The 14,995-nt window shown below is 43.5% G+C and overlaps 1 protein-coding gene across 1 annotated transcript in view; it reads left to right on the top strand.

The window, feature by feature from the left end:
* The window catches only part of mfn2 (mitofusin 2), a 31,903-nt gene extending 17,951 nt beyond the window's left edge, over positions 1-13,952 (top strand). Inside the window, exons 12-18 of the mRNA XM_083976016.1 lie at positions 651-755; positions 7,987-8,089; positions 10,342-10,562; positions 10,674-10,829; positions 10,923-11,119; positions 11,247-11,381; positions 12,108-13,952. Of these exons, the coding sequence (XP_083832142.1) occupies positions 651-755; positions 7,987-8,089; positions 10,342-10,562; positions 10,674-10,829; positions 10,923-11,119; positions 11,247-11,381; positions 12,108-12,177 (987 nt within the window). The 3' untranslated portion in view covers positions 12,178-13,952. The remainder of the gene's footprint in view (positions 1-650; positions 756-7,986; positions 8,090-10,341; positions 10,563-10,673; positions 10,830-10,922; positions 11,120-11,246; positions 11,382-12,107) is intronic.
* Positions 13,953-14,995: the final 1,043 nt, after the last annotated feature.

Genomic DNA, 14,995 nt, shown 5'->3' with positions numbered 1-14,995 from the left:
AAAGTAAAAAGTCGTCAGAAAAATAAATACTCAAGTAAAGTACAGATACCTGAAAAATCTACTTAAGTACAGTAACGAAGTATTTGTACTTCGTTACTTGCCACCTCTGGTTTTAAGAGTTATTTTTTCAGTGGATGTTGTCACCACATGTGTTCTGTGTACCTGAAATGCATTCATTGACAGCCTACCCAGCCCACTGAGGATTTGAAGAAAAAAATATTTTTTTACAATTTCCTGTCGAAAAATAAAGGGGGCATACAGTGAAATGGCCACAATTTTTTTTCGCGATATTTCCGGCAGAGCAGACCCCTCAATTATTGTTCCTTAGTGTCAAAGTTAACAGAAAAAACACAAATAAAAAGTATAACGGACGATGTCAGGTTCAACCCATTTTTGAGCCTGTGGCTCCCCGACTAGTAGCTTGAAAATTGGGGTTTGTGTTCACAGGTTAGAGAAAATGAGAGCAGCTTTCGAGAAATGTGTCTTAGCAATCGAGAAAAACTGTAAGCTGCCTCCTGAGTCTTTGTGCTGACGATGAATGTGTGGCATCCCAATTTATTATAAGCTAAACAGTCAGAGCTAACCCAATGAGATTGGGGTGACGTTCTCAACAGGAAGTGGTTTTCACCGTGTTCTCTGCTCATGTTCAGGTGTCTAATGCCATGGCAGAGGAGATCAGGAAGCTTCATGTGCTGGTGGACGACTACCACATGGACTTCCACCCATCACCAGTGGTGCTCAAGGTCTACAAGAATGTGAGTTTAACACACACTCAGCACATCTCTTAGTCCTGAAAGGGATATTTCAACATTTTGGCAAATTCTCCTATTGCCATAATCTCTATAGTCATAGCAGTAGGTTCATTAACTTTAAAGGAATAGTTCACTCAAAATTGAAATTTCACTCATTATCTACTCACCCTCATGTGGACTAAGGGCTGGGAGAAGTTTCAGAGTCCTCCATGGCTTCTCTGTGTTACAGGGGGTCTCGGCGTAGCAGTGCATGTCAATATGACTGTTGCAAATGGATACCAACTGTCTTCGTAACAAAAAGACACACCAAAAAACATCCAAATACCTCCATGCTGCTCGTATGTAATGTCTGTCTTGTATAGAAGCCCCGAAATGCGAAATTGTTCCGAAAAAAATTAAATAAGTCTATATTTCAAGTTTGTAGCGGAAGCTCCTCTTCCTGGTCCGTCCAAATCTCACGAGATTTGCGCCGGCGTCAGTGCGATTACTGACTTCTCCCAGCCCTTAGTCGACATGAGGGTGAGTAGATAATGAGTGCAATTTGAATTTTGGGTGAACTATTCTTTTAATTGTCAGTGCAAGCTGTTTTTAGATAGGAGGGGCAGAGACGTGAGCTCTGTATTTCCGGCTATTTAATAATTAATTAACGGTAATGAACCTACTCCTAAAACTATTGGGATTACAGTATAGCAATAGGCCAATATGCCAAAGTGTTGAAATATCTCTTTAATGTGGACTTGACTGGGCTGGAACAACAGTCATCATACCTACTGAACCTGTCTGTATAGTGGGTCCACCCTCTGTTAGTGAATGACAGGGGGACCCTGTTCCTCTCTGTGCTCCCCCTCCTGCAGGTGCAGGGTGTGTGTTTGTGTGTGTGTGTGTGTGTCAGCAGTCAGCTGTTGTGTTTGTAGCCATCAGCTGGTCTGAGTCAGCATGTCATAACTGAGCCTGCTCTCACTCACAGCAGGAGTCTCTGCTGGTGGTTGTTGGATCTATAAACATTAATTCTATCCACATAGATCTGTCACTGACAGTTGGGACATGGTGCTCTCTCTGTTAAACCCAGGGCCCAGTATTTCAAACGTGATCTGACAGGATTATCCTGGTCGGATTGGATTACATTTAGATCTGATCTGAAAACTGGGTATTTCAACACAGATCCAGAGAATCATGATCCTGAAGATCAGGGTTTCAGCTCTGGTAATCCAATCCTCCCTTGAATCCAGATAAAAGGCTGATTTGGGTATTTTAAAAGTCAAGTCAGATATCAGGATCAACTTGATACCAAAATTTCAGGATCATTCTGATCCCACCTCAGAGGTGGATTTGACTTGGATTGACAAAGTCTCAGCTCCACTTTCCTTGATTTTGTTACTCAATATGTTCATTACACTTAATCTAAATGGTTAGTGTTTAAGTTTTAACAAATAATTGAAGTAATTTAAGAAATTTAAAACATAGCAAAAATATTGTTTGGCCATACATCCTGAAACTGCTGTATTTATTAATTTAAATCACATTCAAGCACTTTCCAAGCATTTACAAGGCATATTTTCATGCTTCTGATTTAACAAAGACAAATTTAACTTCAAAATAAACTTAAATGCATTTTTACAATGTTTGTAAAGTGAATGATATTTTAAAACATGCAGCAATGTATTTCAAAACATGTTTGTATACAAACTGATTATTTTACTTCATCAAATCAAATGTTATTGTGCAATAAATGAACATACGGTAATCATGTTTAGTGAGAGGCTTCTACATAAGGAAGATAAATTAAGAGGAAAGTGTTTCTAATCGGGTTACTGACCAAGCTATAGGCTTATGCTATGAAAAATAATGCAATCACAATTTCAAGCAGTTTCAGTGGCTTTATTTCAAGTACAGTTTCAAGCACTTTATTCAAAATCCAAACACCAAGGTTTCCAAGGAGTTCCAACACTCTTACTGTTTCACTGTTGTCCTTATCAGCAGTGGTATTGCTGAGTGGGCTCTGAAAGTAAAAAGAGACGGTGTATGAGTATATCTTTGTCATAGTCAGAAATAAACAATAGTGACAGAAATGATCAAAAACATGATATCACCAGCATTACTGACACTTCTGAATGAACTGTATTGTTCACGTGCTGTGTAAGTTAATGTTACGTTTCCTAATTACTACAGCAGTCTGGTCTGCAGCACAGGTAGCCTGCTTTAAAAAGAAAAAAGTCTGCTGCATAACGTTAATAAACTCTGAACAGATTGGTGTAAGTGTAAAACAGTTAAGGTATGATGTACGTCAGATTAATTCCCTTGTAAATTAAACCACAGACCGCAAAATTGATCAACATAGCAGCTACGTCGCTAGCCCGCTAGCTGCTTAACACACAAGTCAATGGAGCCGAGTTAGCTCCCGTTAGCACGGCTGTGGATCAATTAGGGATCGTTACGCTCTCGTTTCAAGTAGGTGACAAATCAAATAGCTGGCTTGCATGATGTGTTGGTTGGAATTCGTATGGTCTTAAAACCGCTACACATTAGACGACAGTAAACTTACACTTTTGACGTGAAAGTCGTGCTCCCAGCTGCTCCTTTGGTGAAGTAGTCCGCCATGTTTCAGATCCGGAGGCGGAGACTTGAGATTTGGAAATCCGTATCCGGCCAGGTAGGGATCACGGTGATCCACCCTGCCAGTGTTTTGAAATACTCAGATAAAGTCAGCAGGATCACCGTGATCCATGACTGAGAAAAGGAGGATTTCATTATCTGGATTACTCTGATCCAGATTACAAGTTTTGAAATTAAACTATGATCATCTGGTTCTGTACTTGCACACAGTTTTAGTTAAGGATGGGCATTTTGAATAATTTTCTAACAGATACCCCTTTCCCACTGGTCAAAAAACCCGTTTAAACCCGCTAACAATCGGCTTTTGGTGGCAGTGGGAAAGGCGCACCGAGCCGCGTCGACACGGGTTAAAATCGGCTCCGAACGGCTTGCAGTGGGAACGCCAGACCCGCGTCAACCCGCTAATTTACGTGATGACGCTGAGCGTTACGTGCCGCCATGTCATCTCGCCGGTCGCGTCTCATATCACGTACCAAAACATGCTCTGCTCCGCTCTGCTCTCATCCGAGACTGGGATCAAAAGATCAGAGAACACTGACCAAAAACGATTGGAGAAAAAAAAGAAGCGACAGTCTGTTTACCTGACGTGTTGTGCCGCGGACGTCCGTCATCCGGCCGCAGCAGACTCGCTGTCCTCCGCAGTCCTGGTGCTCCAGGTCAGCCAGCCGCCTCGTCTGCCTCTGCAGACGGACACTCCGCGGCGGGCGGCTGTGGCATGACTGTGTGTGTCTTTTGCACCGCGGATGAGAGCGGGGCGACTGGTTTATGCTCTGTCTGATCCCCCAGCGGGGGTCAGACTCTGCTCATTTTGGTCAATGGGAAAGGAGCCAAATGCCGATTGTTAGCGGGTCGCCCCGCGTTTAAAAAACCCGCGTCGACCCGCTAATTTTAGTGGGAAAACGGCTTGAGTAACCTAACCTGGTCTTAAGGTGCGTTCACACTGGACCTTTTATTTTTGTCAGCTGTCGCTCGTGTTGCTCCAAAAAACAACGGTAACAACAACAAGACAACAACAACCACAATGACAACAACGACGACATACGGGAATTTCACCTCGCTCGGAATCGCTCTGACATTGTACCTGCTGCAGCTGTTTACCTGTTGTGGAAGTCCCACAAGCGCCATACAACGTCAAGCCGGCTTTGCTCTGCCGGACCGGTGGAGTTGTATTACGTTTCCATGATTTCAGTAGTTGTCATACAGTAGTTAGGCATAGATTACGGCAGCCAATCAGCGCTGAGCGACAAGCGACTGACGGTCAGAGAGTTGGGATTTCTCATCTTGAGTGACAGAGCGATTTCTCACTCCGTCGCTCGGACGCTGTCGCTCGGAGCCCCAGCGATTTTTCCGCTTAAGCGATTAATCACTCAGTCGCTCGTTTACATTGACTTAATATGTAAACTTGTCGCCAGCGACAAAAATAAAAGGTCCGGTGTGAACGCACCTTTACCACACCGCGTCACAAACGCGCTCCGTAACCCGTAATCTTTTGTTCTTGACGGTTAAGACTACACAAACACACACGTCATAACATCGTATATGTTATGTAACCGTGTAATCGTTGTAAACAGATGCACATGGAGGAGAGGAGCGGAACCAGAACAGAGGAAAAGCGAGTGGACTTGTACAGTTCCACAAATCTTCCGTGTACTGTCTTTCTGTGTAAACATCTCATGTTCAACATGAAAACCTGCTTCTTATATTCAAGTGCGGCCTATATATGTACAAAATTCATTTTCTTTTCAAATTTAGGTGTGCTCAATAGTACGGAAATTACGGTATGTACTTTGATCAGACGCTAGACTGCGCTCTAACATGCCATTTTTTTAATCCTAGGTTAACCGGGTAATAATTCATAACGATTAGCAGATTGCCTACTCGAGTACTCGGGTAACCGTGCACATCCCTAGTTTTAGTCATGGATCGACACATGTTCTTTTTGTCAGAAGTACAAAGCCTTGCAGTTCAACCTGTCTCACTATTGGCTGTGCTTGAAACATCACTGTTATGTAATTGTAAGACACTGGTACATTACTTTTGGCACAGCTTACATGGAATGAAAACAGTTAGACCAGTGGTGCACCAACTTGACGTGCGCATGGAGGCTGTGCTAACTGGGCAAACACCAAGAATGACCAGAGTAAGTCGCCTGTCTGCAAAGCTCACTGGAAAAAAAGTCACAGCTTACACTTCAAACCTGATGCAGCATCTGTGGAGTCATGACCAAGCTTCACATGCCCAAGTGAAGGTCAAGTCATAGTTATTATCACCCAAGGTTGTTTTAAATGTGCTTTATAAATAAACTGAGTTAGTCTGTTGGAAACTAAAATGTGTCAGTTGCAGAAGCGTTGGGCTTCCAGTGAAACATAAACAAATGGCAGGAAACAGTGAAACTCTTGTACTACTTTGGAAAACTGTGTGTTGAGATGGTCAAAGTGTGTGAGGTGCAGGAAATGGTTTTTGTGTGTATGCATCGTTTATGCAACTGACCCCTGGTCTGTCCCTCAGAAGCATGATTGACTCAGGAGGGCCTCAGACACTATGTAAAGCATGACTATAAGGATAATAACAGGATAGACTATAATGCTGAATGAGAATATAATAATAATAATAATAAATTTATTTGTAGAGCACTTTCAATCAAAGTGCTTTACAGAGATTAAAAACAATCAGGAGCACAATCAGTTACATTATAGTTACATCAAAACATTAAAAACAATCGCAATGGAAATAAGAACAATTTAGACAAAACAATACATACAAATTAAGAATAATAAACAACATGTCTTAATATGGTGACTTCTGTGTGCTCTGAACCCCCCCCCCCCCCCCGACATCTGTCAGTCTGGTATCTACATGCAGCAGAGTGTAAAGCTCATCTCAGGCCTCCTTTTGGCTTTGGACCTGTATAAAGCTCAACTAATCTGTGTTATGTAAGAGCGGTCCACACTGTGTCGTGATGTTCTCATTCAACTCGCCAAAGCTCATTTGATGGGCACAGAGGCCACACAGGCTGCTGCTGTCTAAGCCTCCAGCACACGAGGAGGAGGAGATGAGCACAGGCCAGAAGAGTCACACTCACCTGGACAAACACAGAGTCCAGAGTCTAATACAAATGCAAACGTAGATTTGAGTGTTTTTGTTAGAAACACTTGACACATTGACAGTTACTGTGAACAGCTGTATGAAAGGGTTCCTATGTGTCCTTAAAAACCTGGAAAATGCATCACTAGGGGACAAATTAAAAAGGGGAAAACTGAAATAACAGACAAGAGCAGGATTATATCAGTTAAAGGCTCTAAAGGTCAGTTATTTTTGTTGAATCTCTCAGCTCTAGGTAGTTCTTTATTTCTCTCAGTAGTTCATACTTGTTCCTTTGTCTTAGAATGGAAACAGAAAAATATGTGACAGTTTTAATAATATTAGAATTAGGGGTGCACCGAATGGCATTTTTTTGGCCGAAGCCGAATACCGAATAAAATCAAAACGCTTGGCCGAATAACCGAATAATACCGAATACTGAAAGTGGTTATAAAGTTTTTAAATAAAATATTTTTTTAAACTTAATTTTCAAAGAAAGTAAATGTTTATTGACTATTCTGACAGTTTTTGAATATTCCAGTTGCCGTTGCTCATCAAAAAAACCCAAGTGTCTTTTAAAACAGTGGTTCCTAACCTTTCTTGGTCAGATTTTTTTTAATTCATCAATTAGGCTACTAGACATTTCAGGCGACCTCATTTGAATTTCAGGCGACCTCACATGGGGTCCCGACCCCAAGGTTGGGAAACTCTGTTTTAAAAGACGTCGGCCACGGACGGAGTTGGCGACATGCTGGGACGAGGAACTTTCGTTTTAACTGCTGCAGCCGTCTCTCCCTTTCGTAGCCTACTCAGCATGTTGTTGTTTGGTTTTTAAATGATTAATAAAAGGCGCGTTCCTACAGGAACGGTCCCCTCACTCAGTCCTCTCAGTGGCCGTGTCTCCGCCGCCGACAGTCCGCACCGGCACCGGGCTCTTGGAGCGACGTGCAACGGTGCGCGCGGTCGCTGTGCAGCCCCCCCCCCCCCCCCCCCCCCCCCCGCTCTTGTTGCTGTTGTTTTTCCAGCAGTAGGAGTCACCTACTAATAAAGCTCCATGGGGTTTAAGCTGCCGTTTCCATCGTCGCGCGATAGCGTATTTATCAGACCTTTTTTTTTTTTTTTTTTTAATATTCGGCCTTGCTTTGCGCTCATTCCACCGAAGGCCGAATGTTGCTTTTTTTGCAATATTCGGCCGAATATATTCGGTTACCGAATAATCGGTGCACCCCTAATTAGAATACAGTACACATGAGCATGGAGAAAGGTGTGAAGAGTTGATGACAACTGAATTAGCGCAAATACATTGTGATATTGTTAATACACTAGATATTGTGTGGGACCTGTGTGAGCAGGAACGGCAACGCTGTTACATCACACTAATGCAGAGTCACTGGACAGATGAGTTGTGTGGCTTGTTGAGGGACATCCACCAGTCGTCTCACACATACAGTCTGATGTATCCATGTAGGGAAACACACTGTCAGAAGCTGTACTTTTCCCCCTTGTTTCTTATCATAACATTTGTCTTGTTTTGCTCCAGGAGCTTCATCGGCATGTAGAGGAGGGTCTTGGCAAGAACATGTCAGAGAGGTGCTCCACCTCCATCACCAGCGCCCTGCAGACCACACAGACCGACATGATTGGTAATACTGGTTACACACGCCACCAACACACACTGGTGAACTATTGCTGTCACTGCAGTCGGGCTGAACCTTTAATTGCATTTGCAATTAAAGGGAAAAAGGGGAAAAAAAATCTATCACGGACTTCATGATTGATTACCATGGAAACGAACGAAGCTTTGAAGCTTCACATTTTTTGGGTCAGCCCTACAGGCAACATCGCCACACTGTTCCTGACGTCAGGCTCAGATGATCATAGCACTAGTGAAACTTTAATGTTGGAGAGGAGCAGTATTTCATTGTGTGGAACTACTCTTTGCACAGCGTCAGGTGAGCAGAACCTGCCTCGGTGCTGTTGTGACTTCATGGGGCGACGTACGATCGCTGTGTGGCTAAAACGCCGATGACTTACCGAGTCAATAAATAAATATTAATATTAAAGCCGGGTCGCTACCGGAGCTTTATAAAAACGCGAAGAGCACATGGCGTTGGAGCTGAGAACATGTGAGTTGTGGTGAAGACGTACAGAGACCTGTCACAGTCTCATGGTGTATTTCATTAAAGGGATAGTCCACATGAGGGTGAGTAGTGGGTGAACTAAGGGCTGGGAGAAGTTTCAGAGTCCTCCGTGGCTTCTCTGAGTTCCAGCGGGGCTCCGTGCAGCACTGCATGTCCATATGACGGTTGAGAACGGAGCTCACTTTTCTTCGTCCAAAAAGACACACCAAGAAACATCCAAATACCTCCATAGTGCTCGTCTGTTATGTCCCTCTTGTATTGAAGCCCCAACATGAGAAATTGTTCAGAAAAAAATTAAATAAGTCTATGTTTTAAGCTTGTTTGTAGCGGAAGCTCCCAGTGTTGCTCTGCCGGAATCTCGCGCGATTTGGACGGACCAGGAAGAGTAGTGCTGGGAGCTTCCGCTACAAACAAGCTTAAAGCAGATATCAGCTTCGCGGCCGTTTCGGCTAATGCTGCGTTCAAGGCAGGCTTTTGAAACCGTAAGTTACAGCTTCAAGTCACAACTACGACTTGGTAGCGTTCCAGGTAACCCGTAGCTCGTGTTTTTACCATCCTGTTGTCTGTGAAAGTTCCCTATAACAGCCACTCGTAACTTCCGACCCGTGAACTCGTACCAGATCGAACTGGTATGACTTCACAGGAAGGAAAAACACAAAGTACGAGTTTCTTTGAACGCACCATGAGTTAGCAGCCCCCGCCCTTGTCAGGCATCAATTGGTCCTCGTGCTACGTCACCACATTCACGCGCATCCCTTGGCTGCACACACAGCCCTTCATGCCGTTCTCTCTCCTCATTGGATAACACTTGTATCCCACAAGGAAAATTTTCTCCTCGGGTTACAGCAGAGCAGAGTGACGGAGAGACTCGTGTTTAGGCTGAAATACTTCATGTAAGTGATTGCTGACGGAAAATAGGACTATTTAGGACTTATATTAACAAAAACATTCCACTGATATCTGCTTTAAAATATAGACGTATTTAATTTTTTTCAGAACAATTTCTCATGTTGGGGCTTCAATACAAGAGGGACATTACAGACGAGCAGTGTGGAGGTATTTGGATGTTTTTTGGTGTGTCTTTTTGGACGAAGAAAAGTGCGCTCTGTTCTCAACCGTCATATGGACATGCAGTGCTGCACGGAGCCCCGCTGGAACTCAGAGAAGGCATGGAGGACTTCTCCCAGCCCTTATTATCTACTCCTCATGTGGACTGAGTGAAATTTGAATTTTGGAAGAACTATCCCTTTAATATAAACTTCAACTTCAAAGCTCTCTGTCCTCAGACTGTCCTGAACTGTCCCTGAACATCACACAGGGAGCTTTCTTGTGATTGGTTACTGAGTTTTATATCAACGTTTACATGCAACAAGCCTGTAAAAAACTCTACTGTGTTATGAATCAAATATTGTGTTGGTCGTAATATAGAACAGTTATTGTTTCTGTCTGTTGAATAAGGAAAATAATCGCATATTAAATCTCAATATTGGTCAAATCGTAATTAGATAAATTTCCCAAATGGTTCAGCCTTACTGCACAGCATCCTTTCATGATTTGAACTATGAACACAACACTGCTGATGTGACACTCTGTAGTCCAGTGTGTTAGATGCACCATCAGCAGCTCATCATGAACCAGCTAATACTCATGATAGTGGTGGATAAAGAGGTGAATTTACACTTTCTTTAGCTGAAAAGGTGCTTAAAGTATATATGTGTAGTGTGATATATAGCCGTGTGTGTGCGTGCCCACAGAGGGCCTGAAGCCTCTCCTGCCCAGCCCAGTCAGAGAGCAGGTAGATAAGATGGTTGTTCGTCAGTGCTTCAGCCTCAGCTACGACCTGGCCTGTGACAAGCTGTGCAGTGACTTTCAGGAAGACATCGGCTTCCATTTCTCTCTGGGCTGGACCATGCTGGTCAACCGCTTCCTGGGGCCCAAGAACACCCGGAGGGCCCTGATGGGCTACAACGACCAGGTAAGCCCTCCCTGACGGCTGTGGAAGCAGCTGGTTGATGAGGCGCTGCTGGTAGACCCTCACTCAGACCTCTCCAAGTGAAGTGGTCTTGACTCTGAGCTGTTCCTGCAGGTCCCCAGGCCCATGGCCTTGACCCCGGTCAGCACCAGCATGCCTCCGTTCCCACAGAGCTCCATGACCCAGGAGGAGCTGATGGTCTCCATGGTGACGGGTCTGGCCTCCCTCACCTCCCGTACTTCCATGGGCGTCCTTGTGGTTGGTGGAGTGGTAAGGAGATGCAGACACACACAAGCTGCCATCATGCAACACTGTCTGCTCAGCGTGTTGAAGCTGTGTGTGTGTGTGTGTGTGTGTGTGTAGATCTGGAAGGCGGTGGGCTGGCGGCTGATCGCTCTGTCAGTGGGCCTCTATGGTCTCCTCTACATCTATGAGCGGCTGACCTGGACCACCAAGGCCAAGGAGAGAGCCTTCAAGAGACAGTTTGTGGACTACGCCACAGAGAAGCTGCAGCTCATTGTCAGCTACACTGGATCCAACTGCAGCCACCAAGTCCAGCAGTGAGCATGTTAACTGACCACACACACTGTGACTGTGCACTTCAGAGCACTGTGGTGCCTGATCTGAAAACATAGATGAACATTAACATGTGTTTTCTAAGTGTGTTTGTGTTGCTGTTGTCTCCAGGGAGTTGGCTGGTGTGTTTTCTCAGCTGTGCCAGCAGGTAGATGTCACCCGCCAGAACCTGGAGGATGAGATCACAGACATGAACAAGAAAATCGAGCTGTTGGACAGTCTGCAGAGCAAGGCTAAGCTGCTGAGGTAAGCACATGCTTAAAGAGCTGGACAGCAGGACCAGAGTAAAGCTCTAGACGCTGCCTGCACCTGCTCATGTTGAAAACACTTTCTCATATTTTACCAGTCAAGGGTGTCGCACTGTCCTCACTATCACCACACACCCCTGGTCCAGGGGAGATTTTAACAGTCAGCTTATGAAACAAAGATTCTAATACAGATTTAATACAATCAGATTTTATTACACTACACCCAGTTAGACTTCAATCTACTTTTCACCCCCCCACAAACAAACTACAGAAGACAAAGGAATATGGAAATAAGTTTAAAGCTTGGTAGCTGTCAGCTTTACATAGAGAAACATATAATTGGTGATGTTAAATACCAGTGTACGGTCATGTCTTTCTGCCAGGACCTTTTCTCCTCAGATGGCGTACTATGGGGAAGTGATTGTGCTAATGCTAGCCACTTGTTGCTTTTCTACCAGTCGTCTCTGGCAGACTTTGCTGTAGTCTGTGATTTATTTGAGATTGCATGCTAAAATCCAGAATAACCACTTCCAGTCCACTCTTTTTGAAACAGTCCCCTCACTTAGATTAAGATGTTTGACCTACATATGTGTAAAGAGAGCTCGTGGCAGCGCTGTACTTTAATTGCCTGTTTAATTTTTAAACATCATCCTAAAGAATTAATTTAGATTAATCAATTTAATCCAGGTATAAAATGATGGTGTGTTGTGTGTTGTTGTGTCAGGAACAAGGCGGGCTGGTTGGACAGTGAGCTCAACATGTTCACCCAGCAGTATCTCCACCACAGCAAGTAGACCTGCAGCCGTTTCCCCGAGCTGCTTCTAGACTCTGAGGATGAAGAGAGACGACATCATCATCATCATCATCATCATCATCATCATCATCAGTGTCCACAAGCAGAGGAACAGAGACAGTCTGACATGAGTGGCGGGGTCCAGGTGTGTGCACATGCTACTGTGGCCCGCTGACTCAAAACATTTAAATCAAAAAAAGGGCCAGATGTTAAACTGGAGCCTCAACACAGACCCCAGAACAGCATGTCCCCTCAGGCTGTCCCCTAGTCTCTCCAACCTTTGGAGCTGGATCTGACTCCAGAACAGTGTGGACTCCCTGCAGCCTCACTGCTGCTCTAAGTGACTGGTTCCAGCCCCTGTTTGATCCCACCTCAGACATGTTGAACCTGATGATTTGATTTGGTGTGAATATACAAAGGGTCAGCCACCAGAAGACATGCAAATTAATTTATTCCTCCAGTTATTGACATGTATTAGAACTGATCTCAGTCCAGTTATGTTAACGACACTGGTACAGACACTGATGGACTGACAAGTTCTTTCATGAAGCTCAGTGCAGCTGATCTGACCTCAGTACAGAGTGACACTAAACTCCAACCAGTGTGTTTCCTGTCATATTCCCTGTGACGGTGAACAGAGGTTCAGGCTGTGAAGGAACAAACACAAACAGTCTGAATGTTCCTTCTTTCAGCAGACTCCAGAGGGAAATCTAGACTCACAGTGTGTTAATGTTTCCTCCCACCTCCCACCATTCTGTGGCCTCCAGCTGCAGCAGCACTCCTTCCTACTAAACACATGAATCTTAAAACAAAAAACAAAAAACAAAAAAAACGTATATCCTTCAAAGAAACTGCAAGTCTACAGTCTTTATGAATCCAAGAGGAACAAATGCTTTTGTTGGGGACTATTTTCTGTTGCGTATCTGTTCCTGGCCTTACAAGTGGAGCTGTGGCATCAGAACACAAAATATCACAAGATGCACTCATGAACTAAAATCATGTGATGAGCCAGTTATCATACATGATTCTAGTTGGTTTTAATATGTAGAGCACTGAATTAATTTTACACTGAGCTTCTGTCCTTTTTAAGAACCACATTTAAGGGATTCTCTCTGATGTTGGTGTGTTTATGTGAAACAACAGCTGTGACTCAGCTGACGTATCATCACCAGATCATCTGCTCTGATGCCTTCAGTTGGATGTTTTCATCTGTAAAACATCTGTGTGGAGTTAAAAGACAAGTAGTAATGTCAGGTTCACTAGAAAGACCTTCATCTTTGCTTCCCCCTGTTAAACTGACACCGTTGTTGAGTGTGTGTTTGGTTTGGCGGAAACCTCAGCTACATATAATATTATATATGCATAAACATATTAATATTGATAATATAGCAACGTATGATGGATATGTAAGTGTGGCCAAATCCAGCAGCAGCCCCCCTTTCTGATATGTGTATGTAATATAATTTAATCATCTGCCTTTCAATTGGAAACAAAGAGACCACACTACAGTGTGAGTCCTGGTTGACTAAAGCCATAGTCTGTTGCCATTTGAGCAGGAGGGGCTGCCACACAACACTTCATCAGAGTGAAGACGTGCACTTTACTGAGCTGCTGCTTTTGATTTTATTTTTTCTTAGAAGTTGTAGAAGTTGACAAGGCTGTTTTGTCTCCTGGAAGGTGGAGGTACCTGCATGCAGAGATTGCTGTAGTTTGTTCACCTGTTAAAATGTGTGTATGTAAAGAAATTAAAATAAATAAAAGTCACACAAACATAAAACAAAATACAACAATGTAGAGTGTTTCTATGAAGGCTGTGGTCTCTCCTCTCAGTGTGAATGAACTTTGATCAGTTGTCATCAGGCGATTATATCATTCTGAAAATCTCCCTTTAGGTTCTTATTAAAAAAACCTCAGTGATTAGATGAACTGAGCTGAAGAATATGAAACACCCATCAAGAAACTAAAGGAGAGAGAGATCCAGGAAACATGCATCACCTCACCTCTGTACAGTTTAGAGCCGTAGCTCAGTGTTTCCTAAAGCTCAGCCCTGTGAGCTTTTCACCAGCAGGTGGCAGAATGACATCAAGAGTCCAGAGTCAGGTCCAAGTCTGCAGGACTGGCAACTGTTCAAAGTCTTACAGAGAGTGAAGATTCAGGTCTGCCCTCAGTATCCACAAGTTTCCGAACGTCATTGTATTGTATATCCCTGTTTTTACAAACAGTTTGTCTCAAAGGGCTTTACATGACATAACAACATCCTCTGTCCTTAGACCCTCACATCCACTGAGGAAAAACTCCATGGAAAACATTTTTAACAGGTAAAAATTGGAGAAAGCTCAGGGTGAGCAACAGAGGAGGGATCCCTCACCTGACATAGATGTTGTTACAGACAAGACAGTTTACAACAGAATATGGGAAACATGGAAATGTTAACAAGAGTTGATGAAGGCAGCTTCTGGTGGGAGGAAAACAGACACCTGACATTTCAAAATGGCCATTAGGTGGCTTGTTATAGACACATTTTACCACTTAATTGGGACAAATTCTGATTTCCATCTAATTATTAATATTTTATCTCAGCCTTAAGTCAGTAAGTCTTAAATAGCTACCAGTAGCTGACTAGCTTTATATGCTAACCTCAGTAGTGTGCAAGCTAATTTACAAGTTGGTTAACAATTTTTCAAAAATGTATCAAATAACACATTTGACATCCTCAAAACATGTTACCATAAAGGGGACATATGATGGAATTATAACTTTTTGAAGGCTCTTAAACATTTGGGTGTTTGTCTTGCCTTCTGGCCCCAAAACATGAGAAA

The sequence above is a fragment of the Trachurus trachurus genome (assembly GCF_905171665.1).
Source record: "Trachurus trachurus genome assembly, chromosome: 7".
Lineage (NCBI taxonomy): Eukaryota > Metazoa > Chordata > Actinopteri > Carangiformes > Carangidae > Trachurus > Trachurus trachurus.
This window is presented reverse-complemented; position numbering and strand designations above follow the sequence as displayed.